This window comes from Canis lupus, chromosome X (genome assembly GCF_048164855.1).
Source record: "Canis lupus baileyi chromosome X, mCanLup2.hap1, whole genome shotgun sequence".
NCBI lineage: Eukaryota > Metazoa > Chordata > Mammalia > Carnivora > Canidae > Canis > Canis lupus.
In genome coordinates this window covers 121847338-121863816 of record NC_132876.1, presented here as the reverse complement: position 1 = coordinate 121863816, position 16479 = coordinate 121847338, and the positions used below count along the sequence as shown (strand labels likewise).

Here is a 16479-nt window from a genome sequence, read left to right as displayed (position 1 = left end):
TTAGCTTTACACTTCAAGCAACTAGGAAAAGAAGAACCAACAAAGGCCAACGTCTGCAGAAGGAAGGAGTAATAGAGGTTAGAGCAGACACAAATGACATGGAGAACAGGAAAAAAAATAGAAAAAGATCAATGAGACTGAGTTGTTTTTTTAAAAAAGAATAAGAGAAATAAAAATGGAGATATTTTAAAAAGATGCCGCTGAAACCAACCATATCATAGTATCCTACTGTGAACGATGGTCTTCCAAAGCATCAGAACATCTACGAAGAGGAGTTAGGAAGCTCCTAGAAGCACACAAACCTACCAAGCTTGCATCATGAAGAAACAGAAAATCTCCGCAGACCAACACATGGTACAGAACGAATCAGGAGTGAAAAAAAACTCCCAAGGAAGAGAAGCTCAAGACTGGACGCCTTCGGTGGTCAATTCTGTTAAGCAGGTAAGAATTACCGCCCATCCTGTCCCATTCCCACAACCGAGGAGGAGAGAACGTGTCCAAACTCATGTTTGACACATGGGTGTCCACCCTGACAAGCCTCCCCGGCCCCCAGGGAGCTCCGGACACCTGGAGAGCCCCGCTGAGCTGTGCAGTCGCATGGCCCAATCGCTATTCTGCTGAAACCAGTAGCTTCTCAGCCGGTTTACGGGAATCTCTCCATCTGTCCCCAGGACGCCAAGGTCATAGACGTATGATGCTGTGCACACGTATGATGTCACCTTTCAACTTCCACTCTCTGTGCCCATGCCCTTCACTCAGGACTTCCTTCCGCTCTTAGAAAGGTCCTCACCTCCTCTTCTGTAGACACCCGCCTCCTCCTTGACTTCTTCCCATGCTTCAAGATTCGGGCCCCAAGCGGACCATCACCTGCTCCTGGGCAGTTCTCATCCGAGCGTGCACCCCCTGCACCTGCTTTATTTTGTCACCCCATCCCGTCCCTTCCAGAAGTGCCGTTCTTCCCCCTTATTCCCGTTGTTGACTTTCTGAGCTAAGACGTCAGCTCCTCTCTTGGAAACGGGGCACGTCTCAGAAGCGAGCAGGAAATCAGGCACATAAAAATCACTGAATAAATATGCCCTGAATAGACCAATTTTAAGAACGGGCTTTCGGGACAAACCATTTAGCACTTCAGGACGTTAAGTCTCCTGAGCTGTAAAAATAAGAACGTGTCATAAAGGATCAGCAGTGTGAATATATTCGAACACAGTACGGAATCACTTTAGCGGTGCCATGAAATGTATTTCATGGTAAAATAGAATTTCGAGTGAAATTTCCAGTGGAAAAATGTCATAGAAACTTGGCACTGGAGCTTTTACGGATCATGACGTTACATACGATGCAAAACTCTTTTGTCCCAATCGAGGGCCTCACATCCTATACTTCGCTTCATGTTGAGAATGATAAATTCGTGTGCATATTCCTCTTGTCATCATTTTTTGGAAATAATTACATTTTCCTAAAACCGATGTTACCAGTATCGAATATCATAATTCCCCACTTGTCTGAAAGGAGTGGAAATGTCTCCAGTTTGAGATGCTGCAAATTCCCAGGGTAATATTTTGGAGATTTTTTTTTTTTTTTTTTTTTTTTTGGATTCTGTGAACACCAGGGACTCTTCATCTTTAGCTCCAGCTCCACCATCTCGCGGCGGGGCTGGGTGAGCAGGATGGTGCCCGGTGCCCTACGGCAGCTCTGCCCAGGACTGATGGGAAGCCTCGTCCCTCACCTGGCTGCGTCTGCAGGTTGTCAGCCTGGTCTCTAGGCCACGCCACCAGCCATCCCGGTCTCTTGACACAGAGCGGATAGCACCACCTGCTGGGCCACGCACGTGGGTTCGCAGCACACACTGCATTTGTCTCCCTCCCCTTGGGAAAAATATTTTGCTCTATCATGGGGAGTAGACAGGTGCAGAAAAATAGGAACACCTAAATATATCGATAGGATTTGCATCATTTATATGGCTGTGATGACCCTAAAAATCACATGAGGAAGAAAGGAAAAAATCTCTCGGTGATGTGTCCAAGGTAAGCACAGGGGCTGGAAATGGAAACCAGTGTGACATGACAGCGAGGTCTCTCACCTCTCATGAATTTCGGTCTCTCGGTGGGAGAAGACGTGAACAGAGCTTGGGGTTATCGTCCGATTTTCTTCTAATGACGCCTCTTTCAAAGCACTCTGATCAACGTCATAGCAGGGATTTGTCACCACATAACATGTATATACACAGACACATCTGTGTCTATGGGAACGTAGGGTAAAATTCACACGTGTATATTATAAATTATATAATTATATATTATAAATCATATAATATATAATAAATTATATAATTATAAATTATAATATACATTTATTTATATGTATTACATAAAAAGAAATGTGACAAATACGCAGTGTTATGTTTTGCAGATGCTGCAAACACACACGTCTTCTTAACCATACATAATATAGTCCGTGTGTTTGTGTGGACGTCCTTAGACAGTAAAACTATTTTCTAAAGCAAGAAGCAGAGCTGGCCTTTGGTTGTCCTCCAAAAGCTGATAGAGATGTACATCCAACTGCACCGGGGAAAGTTGACCTCGATACTATAACCATTTTACATTTGCATGTAATGGCTTTTATGTTTCTGGCACAACAACATGAAAATGAGACAATTGCCACACTGGATATGCACTCGTCTCTAACCCAACATTTGTTCTGTCTACGATGGAGGCATAACGCCATGATCCATTGTTCTCTAACCCGGTGCTAATATTAACACACTAACCACGCGTCCCAAGGAGCTTCTTTAATCTTACCTGCGTAGGTTGACATCACTTTGAAATTAAGGACAAAGCTTGTGCTTGTCCTAAGGTCATTCAAGTAGTTTATGAAAAGTAAAAATTTATCCTCAAATACTATGTGTAACATTTGCAGGAGTAAATCAGAAAAATATATATACAATTGTTACATTTCAAAAGAAAAGTTTCTATGCCCTACAGGCCTTTTCTCTTCCCGTTACAATTAGTTACAAGTGTATATAAGTAGATGGTGTACATGTGCAGGTGTATGTCGTGTATAGTGTATATGGTACAATGTATAAAATTGTATATACAGTATATGCTATATGTATGTGATATTGTATATATCATATATACTATGTGTATTCAATATTGACTATATCATATATACTTCTTTTTTTGTTTTATTTTTAAAGATTTTATTTATTTATTCATGAGAGACAGAGAGAGAGAGAGGCAGAGACACAGGCAGAGGGAGAAGCAGGCTCCACGCAGGGAGCCCGACATGCTACTCGATCCCAGGATCATTATAATATGATGTATGTCATGTGTTATGGTGTATATATACTATATACTTCATTATTTGTATGCAACCATAAATGTATTTATTTTATTTTTTAAAAAAACATTTGTATAGTTCTTACTCTGTGCTAGCTTCTGGTTCTTGACATATATTAACTCATTTCATCTTCAACAATTCCATATGGAGGGTAAAATTATTATTCCCATTTTACAGATGTAGAAATTGAGGTTCTAAGAAATTAATAAATATTAATTAAATTAAATATTTGCCCCAAGGCCAAGAAAGTCAATAAGCAGAAGAGTCAGGACTTAAACCGTGGCAATCTGTCTCCTATTTTGTACTCTGTATATATACAATATATTTAGCCATGAGGGCACCTGGGTGGCTCAGTGGTTAAGCATCTGCCTTTGGATCAGGGCGTGACCCCAGGGTCCTGGGATCAAGTCCCACATCGGGCTCCCTGCATGGAGCCTGCTTCTCCCTCTGCCTGTGTCTCTGCCTCTTTCTGTCTCTCATGAATAAATAAATGAAATCTTTAAAAAAGCCCAATATATTTAGCCATAATAAAATTTTATATATGTAATTATATACATATAAATATATAGTTATGTAGATATAAATATATAAACACAATATATATAGCAATAATAAACTTATATATGTAATTAAATATAAATATTTAAATACTATATATGGATAATAAAATTATCTATACTTATATATGTAACATAAATAAATTATATATAATAATAAAATTGTCTATGATCTATATTTAACAGCCAGTATAATACTAGGATGTGCATGTGTATATATACACACAAACACATACACTCACCACTGGACATGAATATATATTAAGACTTGCTACTGATCAAAAATTTTTAGGAAAATTTCCAATAACTGTGCTCCACAAAAATCTTGGGGAATTGCCAACATCATACATTTTTCAATGTTATCCATTCTTTTTATCTTCCAAAGGACGTTACTAGGATTCCAACATCCCAAGAAGGCATCTGTGTGAGCGTATGTGTGTGGTCATCATGTGTATGCCATTCTAGCAGCTCCTCTTCACCACCACCATTTCCTGCTCTTTTTGTTTGTTTGTTTTGTTTTTGAATATTTAATTTATTTATTCATGAGAGACACAGAGAGAGAGGCAGAGACACAGGCAGAGGGAGAAGCAGGCTCCATGCAGGGAGCCCAACGCGGGACTCAATCTCAGGATCATGCCCTGAGCCGAAGGCAGGTACGCAACCACCTGGGAGCCACCCAGGGCCCCATCTCCTGCTTCTTTTAACATCAGACCCATCATGTCTGAGACACCTCCACCTGCTAACTGCAGCTTTCTCTTTGCTTTAGCTCCTCCCCTATATACAGTTCAGCATGGTTTCCTAAACCTTCTCATGTTCTCTTGTCCCCTATGGGGTATCCTCAGGTCCCTCACATGGTGTCTTCCCCCAGGTGAGATAAGCAAGCACAGTCTTCTGTTTCTCGTGTACCCGCCCAGGACCCAGTGGTGTGCTAGCTACGAAGAAGCCAAGTGAGGAGAGGAAAATGAAAACCACACAAGGCCAGGTTGACAGGCAGAGTTGCTAGAAGCCAGCAAGACAGAGTGGCCACTTTCTTCAAATATGGTCTAGGAACAAACTTGAGAAAGAATCACATTATCCAGGAGCCTTTGAGATTTATAGGAGTCTATAATAAATGCTCAAATCTGCAATTTTGTTTTATCTTTAAGTGGACCGGGGGAGCAGGCAGGTCTAACACTATCCTTGTTAGCAGATAAATGCATGGAAATTAAGTGGCTTGTCTGAAGTCACTTGACCTTCATTCAGCCAGAGCATGAGAAAACTCTAGGTCACTTGCTTCTGGCCCACGGCTCCTGGGTGTTTCACTCATATTGAAACTCATGCTTTGCAGGTTAATTAACAGAAATATAAGTCTTTGCCCTGGCAGGTTGAGTGTAGATTTATTTTCATTGTTGAAAAAGGAAAAGGGCTTTTATTTCACTTATTGATGTATCTCTTGTGACCATGCATTGATAAAAAACTATCCTCCGGTGTTGCCTTTATTTACAATTCTGCAAAAAAAATGTTCGGGGTCTTAACATTGTCGTTAATCTTTAAAATATCTTTAAAAAGACCAGTGAGACCATGAGTTAGTATCATCATCCATTGCAACCAAGAAACACAGCAAATATGCTCCCCGTCTTTGGATTTTTCATGTAGAGCTCGACTGTCAGTAAGGGGTCAATGAGAAGCTACATTTTTTTTTCTTTTTTTCCCCCCTGATTGGCACATTAAGGATCATACTGTCTCTCCCTTCTGCAGCAGCGGACAGGCTAGCCGCTGATTTTCAACCGAAAACATGCATAATAAAAAGGTACATTCTGCAAAGCCATAGTTTTGCAGAAGGACGTATTATTTCATATGATTCCGTCAACTGATGCTCGATACCATATTTTCTTTGCAGCAGACTGGAACAAACACATGATTTCTTTTTCCCCCATTAAAATCTCAGAGGTGCTTGTCCTGACCAGAAACTACATTACGGTTTCTCTTTGGCACACTACGTTAGAGAGTGTTGTTGACAAATGTCCATTCCAATAAATCAACAGCCCCCTCCAATCTGATCCCTCCAGTTGGAAGACGCCTTGCCGGTCCCAGTTGGACTTGTTATAGCCCAGAACAAGGGGCAGAAGCTACCGTGCTTCCCTGTCATTTTGATGCACCCTGGGTCTTATAGGGGAATCTTCAAAAATGTAGGTTAAAACACAATAGGGTTCCTGAAAAATCTACGAGAATGCCTCACATGAAGCTTGCTTCTGAGGCGATTTTGCTATTATTGTTCAAAAGGAAATAAAGATGGGATGTGTTTGGGGGTGAAGACGGAGCACGTGAAGCACCCAGAATAGAGACGTACGCTTGGCTTTGGTGGAAACAGAATATTTAGCAAGAAAGAGTCCCCATGAGAGGTCAAAAAGAAGGGGTGTTGAGCGAATCAGAGGCGCAAAGGACCCCCGATATCCACTTATTTCTAATTTCCTCGCTTACAACCTTCATCCGAGCTCATGATGATAATCTTAATAAAGAGCTTCAGCCACCCTGCAGCTGAGATAAAGCCTAGGGGAAGGCGGGATCGTGGGATGTAGAAACGCCAAAAAAAGGTGGGTGGGCCGTAAACAACTGTTGTGTTTACAACAATGTTTGTCTTTGGTTTTGGAGGTTATCCCAAGGAAAAGGGACGTGGAGACAAGAATTCCTGCGCTCAGAACAGGAAAGTTTAATTAGAAATGTGCCCTTTTCAGAGCCTTCGCTCTCTCTGCTTCATCCGTCCTTCTCCCCAGGCTCTTTGTTTTTTTCCCCCAAATCTGTGTTGTGTTGCCTTTGATTTCATGTTGCTGAGCATGTGCCCAAACCATACCTGGTGTGTCGGTTGAAGCGATCGCTGTGATATTTGCTTATATTGATTCTATCCTGGGCTCATATAATGAACGTCAGGCTTCTGATGCTTATTGATAGACATACTGCATGATATCATTCCAGCATCTCTCTCAGTGGTAGCGGGCAACAGAGCACATCACGGGAAGTGAGAGAATTAAACATGATGCGCTTTATGGTTTGTTGATGGGACGGGAATCCATATTCTGGGACTCTTGGCTCCAAGGTGCCTACAATTTCTACTCTACTATCCATCCCCCCCACTCCCCCGCGAAATCTCGCCTTCAAAGTTCCCATGACGACAAAGGCAAATGCAGAATTTAATTTTCATGGCTAACAAGGGAAGGCCATCGTTCCTCTAATGTGCCCTCAACACCAACCAGGGTAGCATAATTTTGAAGTCGCACATCATTTCTTAGACTACTGTTTTTTTCTTTTTCTTTTTTTTTTTTTTTTTTATAAAAGGAACATTACCGTGTTTCTAGCGCACACAGATCACCCAACACTCAGATACTTTGGCAAAGAGTTTTGCAGACAGGACGTCAATTGCTATTTCCCCTGGTCACCCCCCATAACCAATTGAAAATGCAATGCTTCAGCTCTCCACGTCACACAATATCTAAACTAACAGAGAGGCACGTCTTAAAATATCAGTCTGTGCCTTATTTCTGCTAGCGGGTCACATACATGTATCTGCGGTTCGAAAGGGATTTGGAAGAACAAGATTAAAACATGGGCTTTGTTGCGTTGTATTTAGGTCTGTGATAAAAAGTGTGGCTGATGGGCACCAATGGTAACCAGATGTCCTGCTAATTTCTTTTTCTTTTTTTCTTTTTGCAGGACTATGCCGGCTCCTGGGATTGGGCCTCTGTCACAGTCTGGAATGCTCTTCCAGGGAAGGAGCTCCCAAAACGGGCACATGGGGTTGATGTCTGCACTCACAGGAGGTAATGGAGCTGTTCTTGGATGCTGCACGTATGTGGAAAGTGGGGGTTCCCCGTGCACTGCCAAGGGGACACCTCAGTCCACTGGGGCTCATGGTGTTATGATAATAACTCCTATTTCACGAGGCACGTGCTGAAGCCACACCCTGTAGGTCACCAGCACACCTGGCTTTGAACGGGCTTCTCTGTCCTTCCTGGGCCTTCAAACGTGGCTTCTTCCAAAAACGGGTGTTTGCAACGCATTTGGGAAACACCTACGGCAGGTCGCGTTTCCTCCTTCTGAGGTTATAAATCACTTACACCGTTTCCCTGTGTCACTCCGGCTCCTTCATGTTCTCTTACCTTCATAGGCCGCGTTTCGTGTTCTGTAGTCATCCATTCGGGGGAGATGCAGCCACGGCAGGTGTCTAAAAATATTAGCTCAGCAAAATGAGATCCCAATGATTAATGGCACGAAAGGAACCTAAAATTGTAAGACAGTGGGTGAAACTGATAAATTACGTTTTTTTTTTTTTCAATAAAGCAACACTCTACAAAATTGTATACACATCTGAATGTGTGTGTGTAAGTGGGGGCAGGGTGCATATGCAGGGCCGTGTCCATGGGAAAAGAATTCTAAAATTTAAACCTATCCTCAGGGCAGAAAGAGAGAGAGAGGTGATGGGAATGTGTTTTCTTCTTTTATATCTTCCAAAATCCCTACAGGAGACACATATTTCTCTACTAACCGGGTACATTAGAGAATAGAGAAGCACCCGAGAGCAAAACAGATCTTACCGCTGAAGCTTTATAATGCTTCCCATATTTGCAATTAGGTATCATCTGATTTCCCACTTTTTTAAGATTTTATTTTTTATTTATTTATTAGGTATCATCTGATTTCCCACTTTTTTTTTAAGATTTTATTTTTTATTTATTTGAGAGAGCAAGAGACAGAGCACGAGCAAGGAGGAGAGGGAGAAGCAGGCTCCCCGATGAGCAGGGAGCCCAAGGCGGAGCTCAATCCCAGGACCCTGTAATCATGACCTGAGCCCAAGGCAGATGCTTCACCCACTGAGCCACCCAGACGCCCCTAATTTCCCATTTTTTTAAGAGAAATCTTCAGGGGTGTGTATGGTTGTCCCCATCTCCTTCCTACATCAACGGAGGCACTGGGCTCCCAGCTTAGAAGGAAAGGCTTAGAAGATTTTTCTTTTCAGAGCTTCTGCCCACTGGAGCCCCCACTCATTTTTCCCCACCCCCCAGAAGCTCCAAGCCACTCGTATTAGGAGCCACCGACCTCAGACGACAGTAGGAAGACTTTGCCTTGCTACATTCCACCTCTTCCAGCCGCTGCTTCTGCACTTTGGCCAAACGTCTAAGAACAGGCGGGCTCCCCATGTTCCCGAAAGCCCTTGCGTTGAGAAAACACAACTATTTGTAGGTTTTCCAAGTATGCGGATGGTCACTTTATAGAACGGTAGAGTCATAACAGACCTCTCCCTAGAGGTCTATATCCCTATATCCATTTCTTGGTCCCTGTATCCATTTCTTAAAATACAATCATGACAGTCTATGGAGAAATCATTGCTTTGGCTTCTTTAGGAGAGACTAGATCTATGATTTTTTTATTTTTTTTATTTTTTTTCTAATCAGATGGCCCAGAAGAGGGGACATGATGGATGAGAGCATTATTAGGAAGTTCTGAGAAGGAAAAAAGAGCCCTGCCATCTGACTGCTTCAAACTAGTCTGATGAATGGCTCACTCATGGTGGGCCCCCCCTAAAAGTGACCCAAGATCTGCATTTATTCCACTTTCTTGGCTGATGCCAAGCGTCGACCGGCTCCGTTCCTCTCACTTCCCGCCTAAAACTTATCAACCTGAAATTATCCCAAAAGCAACCAACCCAGAACACCTTCTTGCTCCCTGCAGCTGCCCTGAAGCCGCTCAAGGTAAGGCCACGTGCTTGTGTAGGCCGTGCGAGCTCCTCACTCACCCAGATGGCTCACTCTTCTCGCACGCATGCCCTGCATTTGCCGCAAAGGACCAAACTCAGGTTGGACGACGGAAGGGCCCCGGCCTGGCTGGCGGCGGTGCTTGCTCAGTGCTGGAGCGTACAGCTGTAGGCAGGCTCTCACTCCTGGCCCCGAGAGGGTGGTCGTATTGCACTTCTCGGATTCCTCTAGCTCCCCAGGAACAGCGTGCCCTGCCCCCCGGGGAACCCGTGCTGGTGACCATCGTGGCTACATCTGGAGCGAGCACCCTAACAGTTGGGAAGCAGCAGGATCTCCACCAGGTTGAGAGGTTGTTGGCAATGGGAAGACTCCAGCCCACACATGCCCGGCAGAAACAGACTCTGCACCCTAGCCCGGCATCCAGCATGTTCCCTGAAATGGCACTGCTCGGGGGATGCTATTAAATATGACAAATATGTTCACACCACGTCTGTGCAATCTTTTGCGGCCTCTCGCTTGGAATCAGGACAGTGTGCAACCTGTGTGCCTTGTGATTTGGGGCGTATGATGACCTTGACGCTGTTCCCCACACCTTTCCCAAAGACACCTTCTGTTTTCCAGCCATGACAATAAAGCTCTGGCTCCCCAAACTTCCTGTCTTCTCAGTTGGAAGGTGTACAGTTGACCTCCCCGAGCCCTCACCACCACCGTTTCGTTCACATGGACGCCCACCCATACTTGCAGACATGTGGTTTGGTGGTGCTTCCTAGAGAATGCTCGCCAGTCCCGGCAGATGGGGTGAAGGGGGTGTGTCTACACTCCTACTGGCGCGGTGGGGACCATGTCCAGAGCCTACTGACATTCTGTCCCTGTACTTCCCTGACTTCCATGCCTGGTTCTAGGATGGAAAGAGTGTTTCCTTTCGTTTCTAATGCTGCCCCCAGCACACGGCCTGGGGCCATGGAGATGCTGGGTAAAAGGTTCCCTGAGTGAATAAATGGGTGAGTGTTTCAGTCGAATGAGTGAATGCATACATTGTTTGCCATTTTCCAAGTCAGGGTGGTCAAGAATGTATGCAATGGTGGAAAAGACAGTGACTCCTCATCTACCTAACATTTGCTTAAGATTCAATACTATCATATTAGAGGGGTTTTTTTTCCCTTTTTTTTTTAAATTTTTTATTTATTTATGATAGGCACACAGTGAGAGAGAGAGAGAGGCAGAGACACAGGCAGAGGGAGAAGCAGGCTCCATGCACCGGGAGCCCGACGTGGGACTCGATCCCGGGTCTCTAGGATCGCGCCCTGGGCCAAAGGCAGGCGCTAAACCCCTGCGCCACCCAGGAATTCCATATTAGAGGTTTTAAAAATTTTTTTCAATTTTGAATCCATGGAAATGGCATTTCCATTAAATATATATTGATGTTATATATGCATATATGTATGTATGAGAACATTATATTTTCACATATATGATAAATGTAATATATACACATATGCAATATATAAAATATGTATGTAAATATATAAAAATCAAAATTCTATAATCTGTGATATATGTAAAGTATATAAATTACAGATTATAACATATAGTTATATACACTATCATGCATAAATTATATAAATTACATAAATCACAGATTATAGCATATGTTACATATTATCATATATAAATTATATGAATTACAGATAATATATATTATATATCAATCATAAATTGCAGATTATATAACGTGGTATAGAATATATCTTTATATATTTTATGTATATATTAAGTATATTTATATATAATATATAAATTTATTTCCTGTACTTTAAATTTAATAAAAGTAATATATATTTTACTTTATATAACTATATAATTATCAATAATACAATCACTGTTTTTATATATCATATAGATATGTTTATATATCTTTATATATGTAAATATATTTCTAATTATATTGTTATATAATTATATAATAGACTATATTATCATATATTAATATTGTGTATCTTATATGCATTAATAATTTAATATTTTCATATATTTTATTATAATTATGTTATAATTATATATTAATTATGATTATATTATCATAATATTACATATTATAATTATTAATTCTATTAATTAATTATAATTAATATAGTATATTAAATGTCATTAAGTTATTAATGTATACAAGATGCATATTAATATTAATCATATTAAATCCCATGCTGTTTGCCTCATACTCGGCCAGTGACCTGAATCAACATATAAAAATATTCAGAATTCAAATGCAGCAAACAGTCATGGGATTTGCTGGGGTTCTTTATGTGATAATTGGCTAATTCATGATGCACTTGGGTTAGAAATTCCTGCTGTCTTCCTTACTGGTGGAACTAGGGCTTGCAAGCGCACTATCTTGCTTGGTACCGATGCTCTGCTGTCTAGCGTCTAAGAGCTTCTGACTCTCAACGTCTTCCACTTTCAAGAAGGGGTAATACAGGTGCTTGGCCCTGGGGGCTCTTGTGAGCGGCGAACAAACAAGATAAGAGATGGCCAGATGCATCGTGAGGACTTGGCAAATTTGCTCTCCCTGGCATGGTGGTGATTTTCTGCCTCTTGAGACCTACTCAGAATTTCTTGCTGTCACTTGAAGATTTACTCAACTAAGGCTCTTTGGAAGCTGTAGGGCATGATTATGTCAAACGCTAATGCCAAACCCAGCACCGTAAGAATGAACGGGCAGTGGCAGCAGTAATGAGTCCAAGTGTTCCAATTCGGGCACATTCAGCGAACATGGTCATCATCCAGGGCTTCCCAGGCAGGACCTCCCCTGTGGTGGCACGAAAATCATGAGCCAGGAAGAACAGTAAGAAACCAATCCATTACCAGTCGAGTGTGTCCATTTGTGTCTGATGTACCACTGAGCTTTTCAAATGAAAAGGGCAGTCAGAGGGCGAAAAAAAAAAAAGTAAATAAAATAGGCCACCTACAACAAAAGAACGGACGCGTAATTATTTGCACAAAGCATTAGAAAATACTGTGATATTTTATTATTAAAAATGCTGCTGAAAAGTTTATACATATGTGTCCAGCCATATATATCTTCTATCATTACTTAAGGCAAAATCAAAAACAAAATCGCAAAATAATAACCCAAGAAACCATTAAACCCTGCGTGCCTGTGAAGGTCAAGAATAAAAGCCTAGGAAAGTTTTTTTTTTTTTGTGGTTTTTTTTTTTACTTATTTTTTCCTCATTTTTTTTCTCTTTTTTCTCTTTTTTATAGATAGCAAGTATATTTTATTCTCATAGAACTCTATGAAGATTCTATAACTTCTTTCCATGTAGAAATAAGATATTTAAGGTGTATTAAATTTCTTTTGATCATATCCTCTGTAAAAGCTAAAGTTATTCACTTAACAAGAACTCTTTTTTTTTTTTCCTTATCCAAATGTCACAAGCCTGACACATTAGTGTGCATATTGCTAGCAGAAGACAATTGGAAATACTAAACAAATATTGGAATTCACATTACAAACATACCGGACCCACACTGATGCCAAGCATCACTTCCCATGTAGTTTTATGGAGAGAGCCTATTTGCTGGAGCCCAGCTGGGGCAAATACATAGCTTGCAGAAATGACCTGACGATAGCTTCAGAAAGTGATGGTTTGGGGACAAAACTCGTATCCGTGACACCTGTAGCTAGCTGCAGGAGAGGAGTGTGGTTTCACCATGTGCAAAGTCGGGATTAGCATATTTCACATACGTATATACAGAGAACCACTCTCAAATTTAAACCCAGATGAACGACAGAATCTGATTGTGTAGACGTCTATGCATGTCTAAGGACTGTCCTTGTCTAGAGAGGGCAAGTGGTCGGACACGTTGATGTAGATCACTACGGTTTTGTTCCGTGTAGGGGTTCAGTAGGCAAAGGCTGCTCCTTTTAGGGCTGGGGTTGAGGGGGATGGAGGGGAGGGGGGCAAGGACGTCGGACTATTTTTGTGGAGAATCCTCACCTTAGCAATGACTTTCAAGCCTGGGTTTCCAAAATAACCACGGTCAAGCCCAGAGACGGTTATTTTCTAATATCTTTGGCTGCTATTTCGTGATGTCGCAATAATTCTTGAAAGACAAAATACAAGCAGGGCTACGTTTTCCTTCCACTTTGTGGCACTCAGACTCTTCCTTTGGGGGAACCGAAAGGACACTGGGAGCAGGGGAAGGTGCTGGAGGGCAGATCTCTGGTCCCCAGCTCGCCAGTTGCGAATGGGTGAATGATTTCCGTATCTCACCTCGACAGCGAGAGCTATGCTAACTTCCCGGAAAACTCAAGCACTTTTTAAATCACGTTCTGTCTTTTCCTGTGGGTTTCTATTCTGTCTGCCACGGTCACTGCTCAGTGACTGAGACACAAGTCCACGAAAAGCCGTTACTTTCAGACAAGCATATGTTGCATCCGGTAAATGACATAAAGAATAAAGGGGGAAGAAAAAAATCTTGCTTACGGATAAATAAGGGACTTAGTGCTTGGATTAAGAAGAAGGAAAGACGCATGCCGTCCTTCCCTCTGATTAGCTAATCTAAGCAGGTAGGCCGCCCGCCTTCGCCTTCTGCAGCTGCTGCGGAACAGTGAGCCGTATTTACTCGGCAGGGCACAGCCCCACCAAAGGCAAGCTTTCTTCGCTTTTTGGCAGGACCCTGGGGTGGGAAGCAACTCTCCCTGAACATATTCAAAGAACCACAACCACAGACCGAGGTCTGTATTTTGTTTTCGCTGCAGTCGCTCTGTGCGTGCGTGTTCCTAATTCCACGAGCTTTTAAACAGACTCCACGCCGGGGATCCATCCTGGTGTTGCAACTTCATGAAGGGTGACCCGGGGAAATAAAAGTTTATTCTAAAACAACGGTCTCCTAAGGATGCTGTCGCATGCACTTGTGAAACCCGTCAAAGGGGGAGGGGGGAAGGAGCCCCACCGCACACAGACAGTCTGGGTCCGCTGTGTGACACCACACATCCTCCTACAAACGCAACGCGTTAGAAAAGCCCCATGTCTTCGCTTACCACGGGTAATTAAGAAGAAAACCCTCCTGTGTCCGGGAGGAAACAGAGGTGAATGACTAATGTATATATATATTTATATACATACAGACCACAATGGAAATCACAAACTTGCTAAAAGCTCTTTCAAACTCAAAACACCAATAAAAGCTTTTTTTGTTGTTGTTGGTCGGGTTTTTTTTTTTTTTTCCTCTGTGTGTGTGTTTGTTTAAACTCACAGCTATATACATTTTTTTTTTTTTTTTACAAAGTTTCTTAAATATAGTCCAGGCTGGCAAAACATCTCTTTGCACGGAACTATACGTACGTTACTACATAGTCAGCTCTTTTAATAATAAAATCCTACTTTTCCTTCTCTCTGGATTACAGCTCCGTATGCTGGGTAAAAGCCCACACAGACTCTTTCTTTCCTCCAGTAGAGCCATCCGTCGTATGGCACATAAAGAACTTTTTTTTGTTTTGTTTTTCGATTGTAATTAAAAAAAAAAAATTTTTTTTTTTTTTTTTTGTAGGCGTCCCTGGCTGAGTTCCCAAAGTGTCAGCTTCTGTTGTTACATTGGAAACATCCAGGTCCTTTGTAGACGGCGATGTCCTAGTCACGCTAAGCATTCGCGGGCGAGATGGAGATGTTAAAGCCGTGACGTAACAGCAATGTATACTTTTCACATTTCATAGGGTCAGAAGTTGATCTCGTAATACTGGGAAATGCCAATGGGATGGGTCCACAGGGACACGATGGCCGCCCTGTAGCTTTTTTGTTTTTTGTCCTAAGTCAGTGGGATGACAAACATTCCTCGTGTGGAGATGCTACTTCTCTCTTTCTCCCTCTGTCCAGCGGGCAGGAGCAGAGGCAGGGGATGGGAACCGCAAAGCTATACCCTAGTGGTCGAGTGTCCGTGGGGGAGATTTGTACTGTTTTGTCCTCCGCTGAAAGTGTTGAACGTGTGCAAAGGCTGCATCCCCGTCAGTGTGTTTGGAATCATGGTGATGGTGTTTGGTGTCATGAGCGGGATGTCATCCGGAGACCGGCGCAGCGTAAGGGTGTAGTCTGGAGGACAGGTGAGCCTCAGCGTGTCGTGAGCCTGCAGGGATTCACACTCATGGTCGTGCTCCAGCTGCTTCATCTGCAGCGACATGATCTCCTCGTTCTGGATGTGAGCAATATCGTTGGTCGTGTTTCTCTGGGGGCTGGGGCGCCTGTGCGTCTCGTGGCGTCTCTTGTCCTTCTTGTAGTACAGAGCCGCAAATGCCAAAATGTTGAGGAAAAGCAGGGAGGCCCCCACGGCGATGGTGACACTCAGTTCGGTGGAATAATCCCGTTTGGTTTCGATGAGGACGGTGGTGTCCTCAGGCCCTGTCTTATGAGGGTCCTTGGAGTGTTTGGGGTTGTTAGCGGGAGTGATGGCTGGGCGTTTGGTGGTGGGCCATATCTTGGCGGGAGACCGCCGGGTTCCATAGGGAAAGGAGGTCATGTCAGGAGGAGGGACCTTTGTGGTTGTTGAGACGTACTGGAATATCTCATTCAGGTTGTGCAGGTGTGGAACCAGTTCCAGCCAGAAAGCCACCTTGGTGGCTCGGTAGTGATCCCTCACTCTGGGCTTCAGGCCGATATGCAGATAGAGCTGGTCTTTGGGGTTATACTTGGACCAGGCCACTTCCTCAAAGCGATTGGGTTTTGTGTGGATGAACTTGGTATCCTGAGGCACAGGCTGATTTGGGTCACTGGGGACAGAAGGAAGAAAAAAAAAGAGAAAGAAGGTCACGCTCTTCGACATGTGGCAAGTAAATCTCTCCATCAAATAAAACAGGGAATTAT

General features: G+C 42.8%; 1 protein-coding gene and 1 long non-coding RNA gene across 17 annotated transcripts in view; one reads left to right on the top strand and one right to left on the bottom strand.

The window, feature by feature from the left end:
* LOC140628113 (neuroligin-4, X-linked) overlaps positions 1-16479 on the bottom strand; it is a 330655-nt gene that overhangs the window by 10872 nt on the left and 303304 nt on the right. For 13 of the 16 annotated variants that reach the window (XM_072817068.1, XM_072817069.1, XM_072817070.1 and 10 more), the window contains one exon: positions 12626-16385. In XM_072817068.1, coding sequence (XP_072673169.1) covers positions 15536-16385 — 850 coding nt within the window. In that variant the 3' untranslated portion in view covers positions 12626-15535. Of the gene's footprint in view, positions 1-8029; positions 8151-12625; positions 16386-16479 lie in introns of those variants that run through there. The other 3 variants (XR_012026510.1, XR_012026509.1, XR_012026511.1) reach the window with 2 other exon arrangements.
* LOC140628116 (uncharacterized) lies at positions 4300-10087 on the top strand. The gene is made up of 3 exons (XR_012026517.1): positions 4300-4549; positions 7584-7690; positions 9323-10087. It is a non-coding gene; the product is annotated as an uncharacterized lncRNA (long non-coding RNA).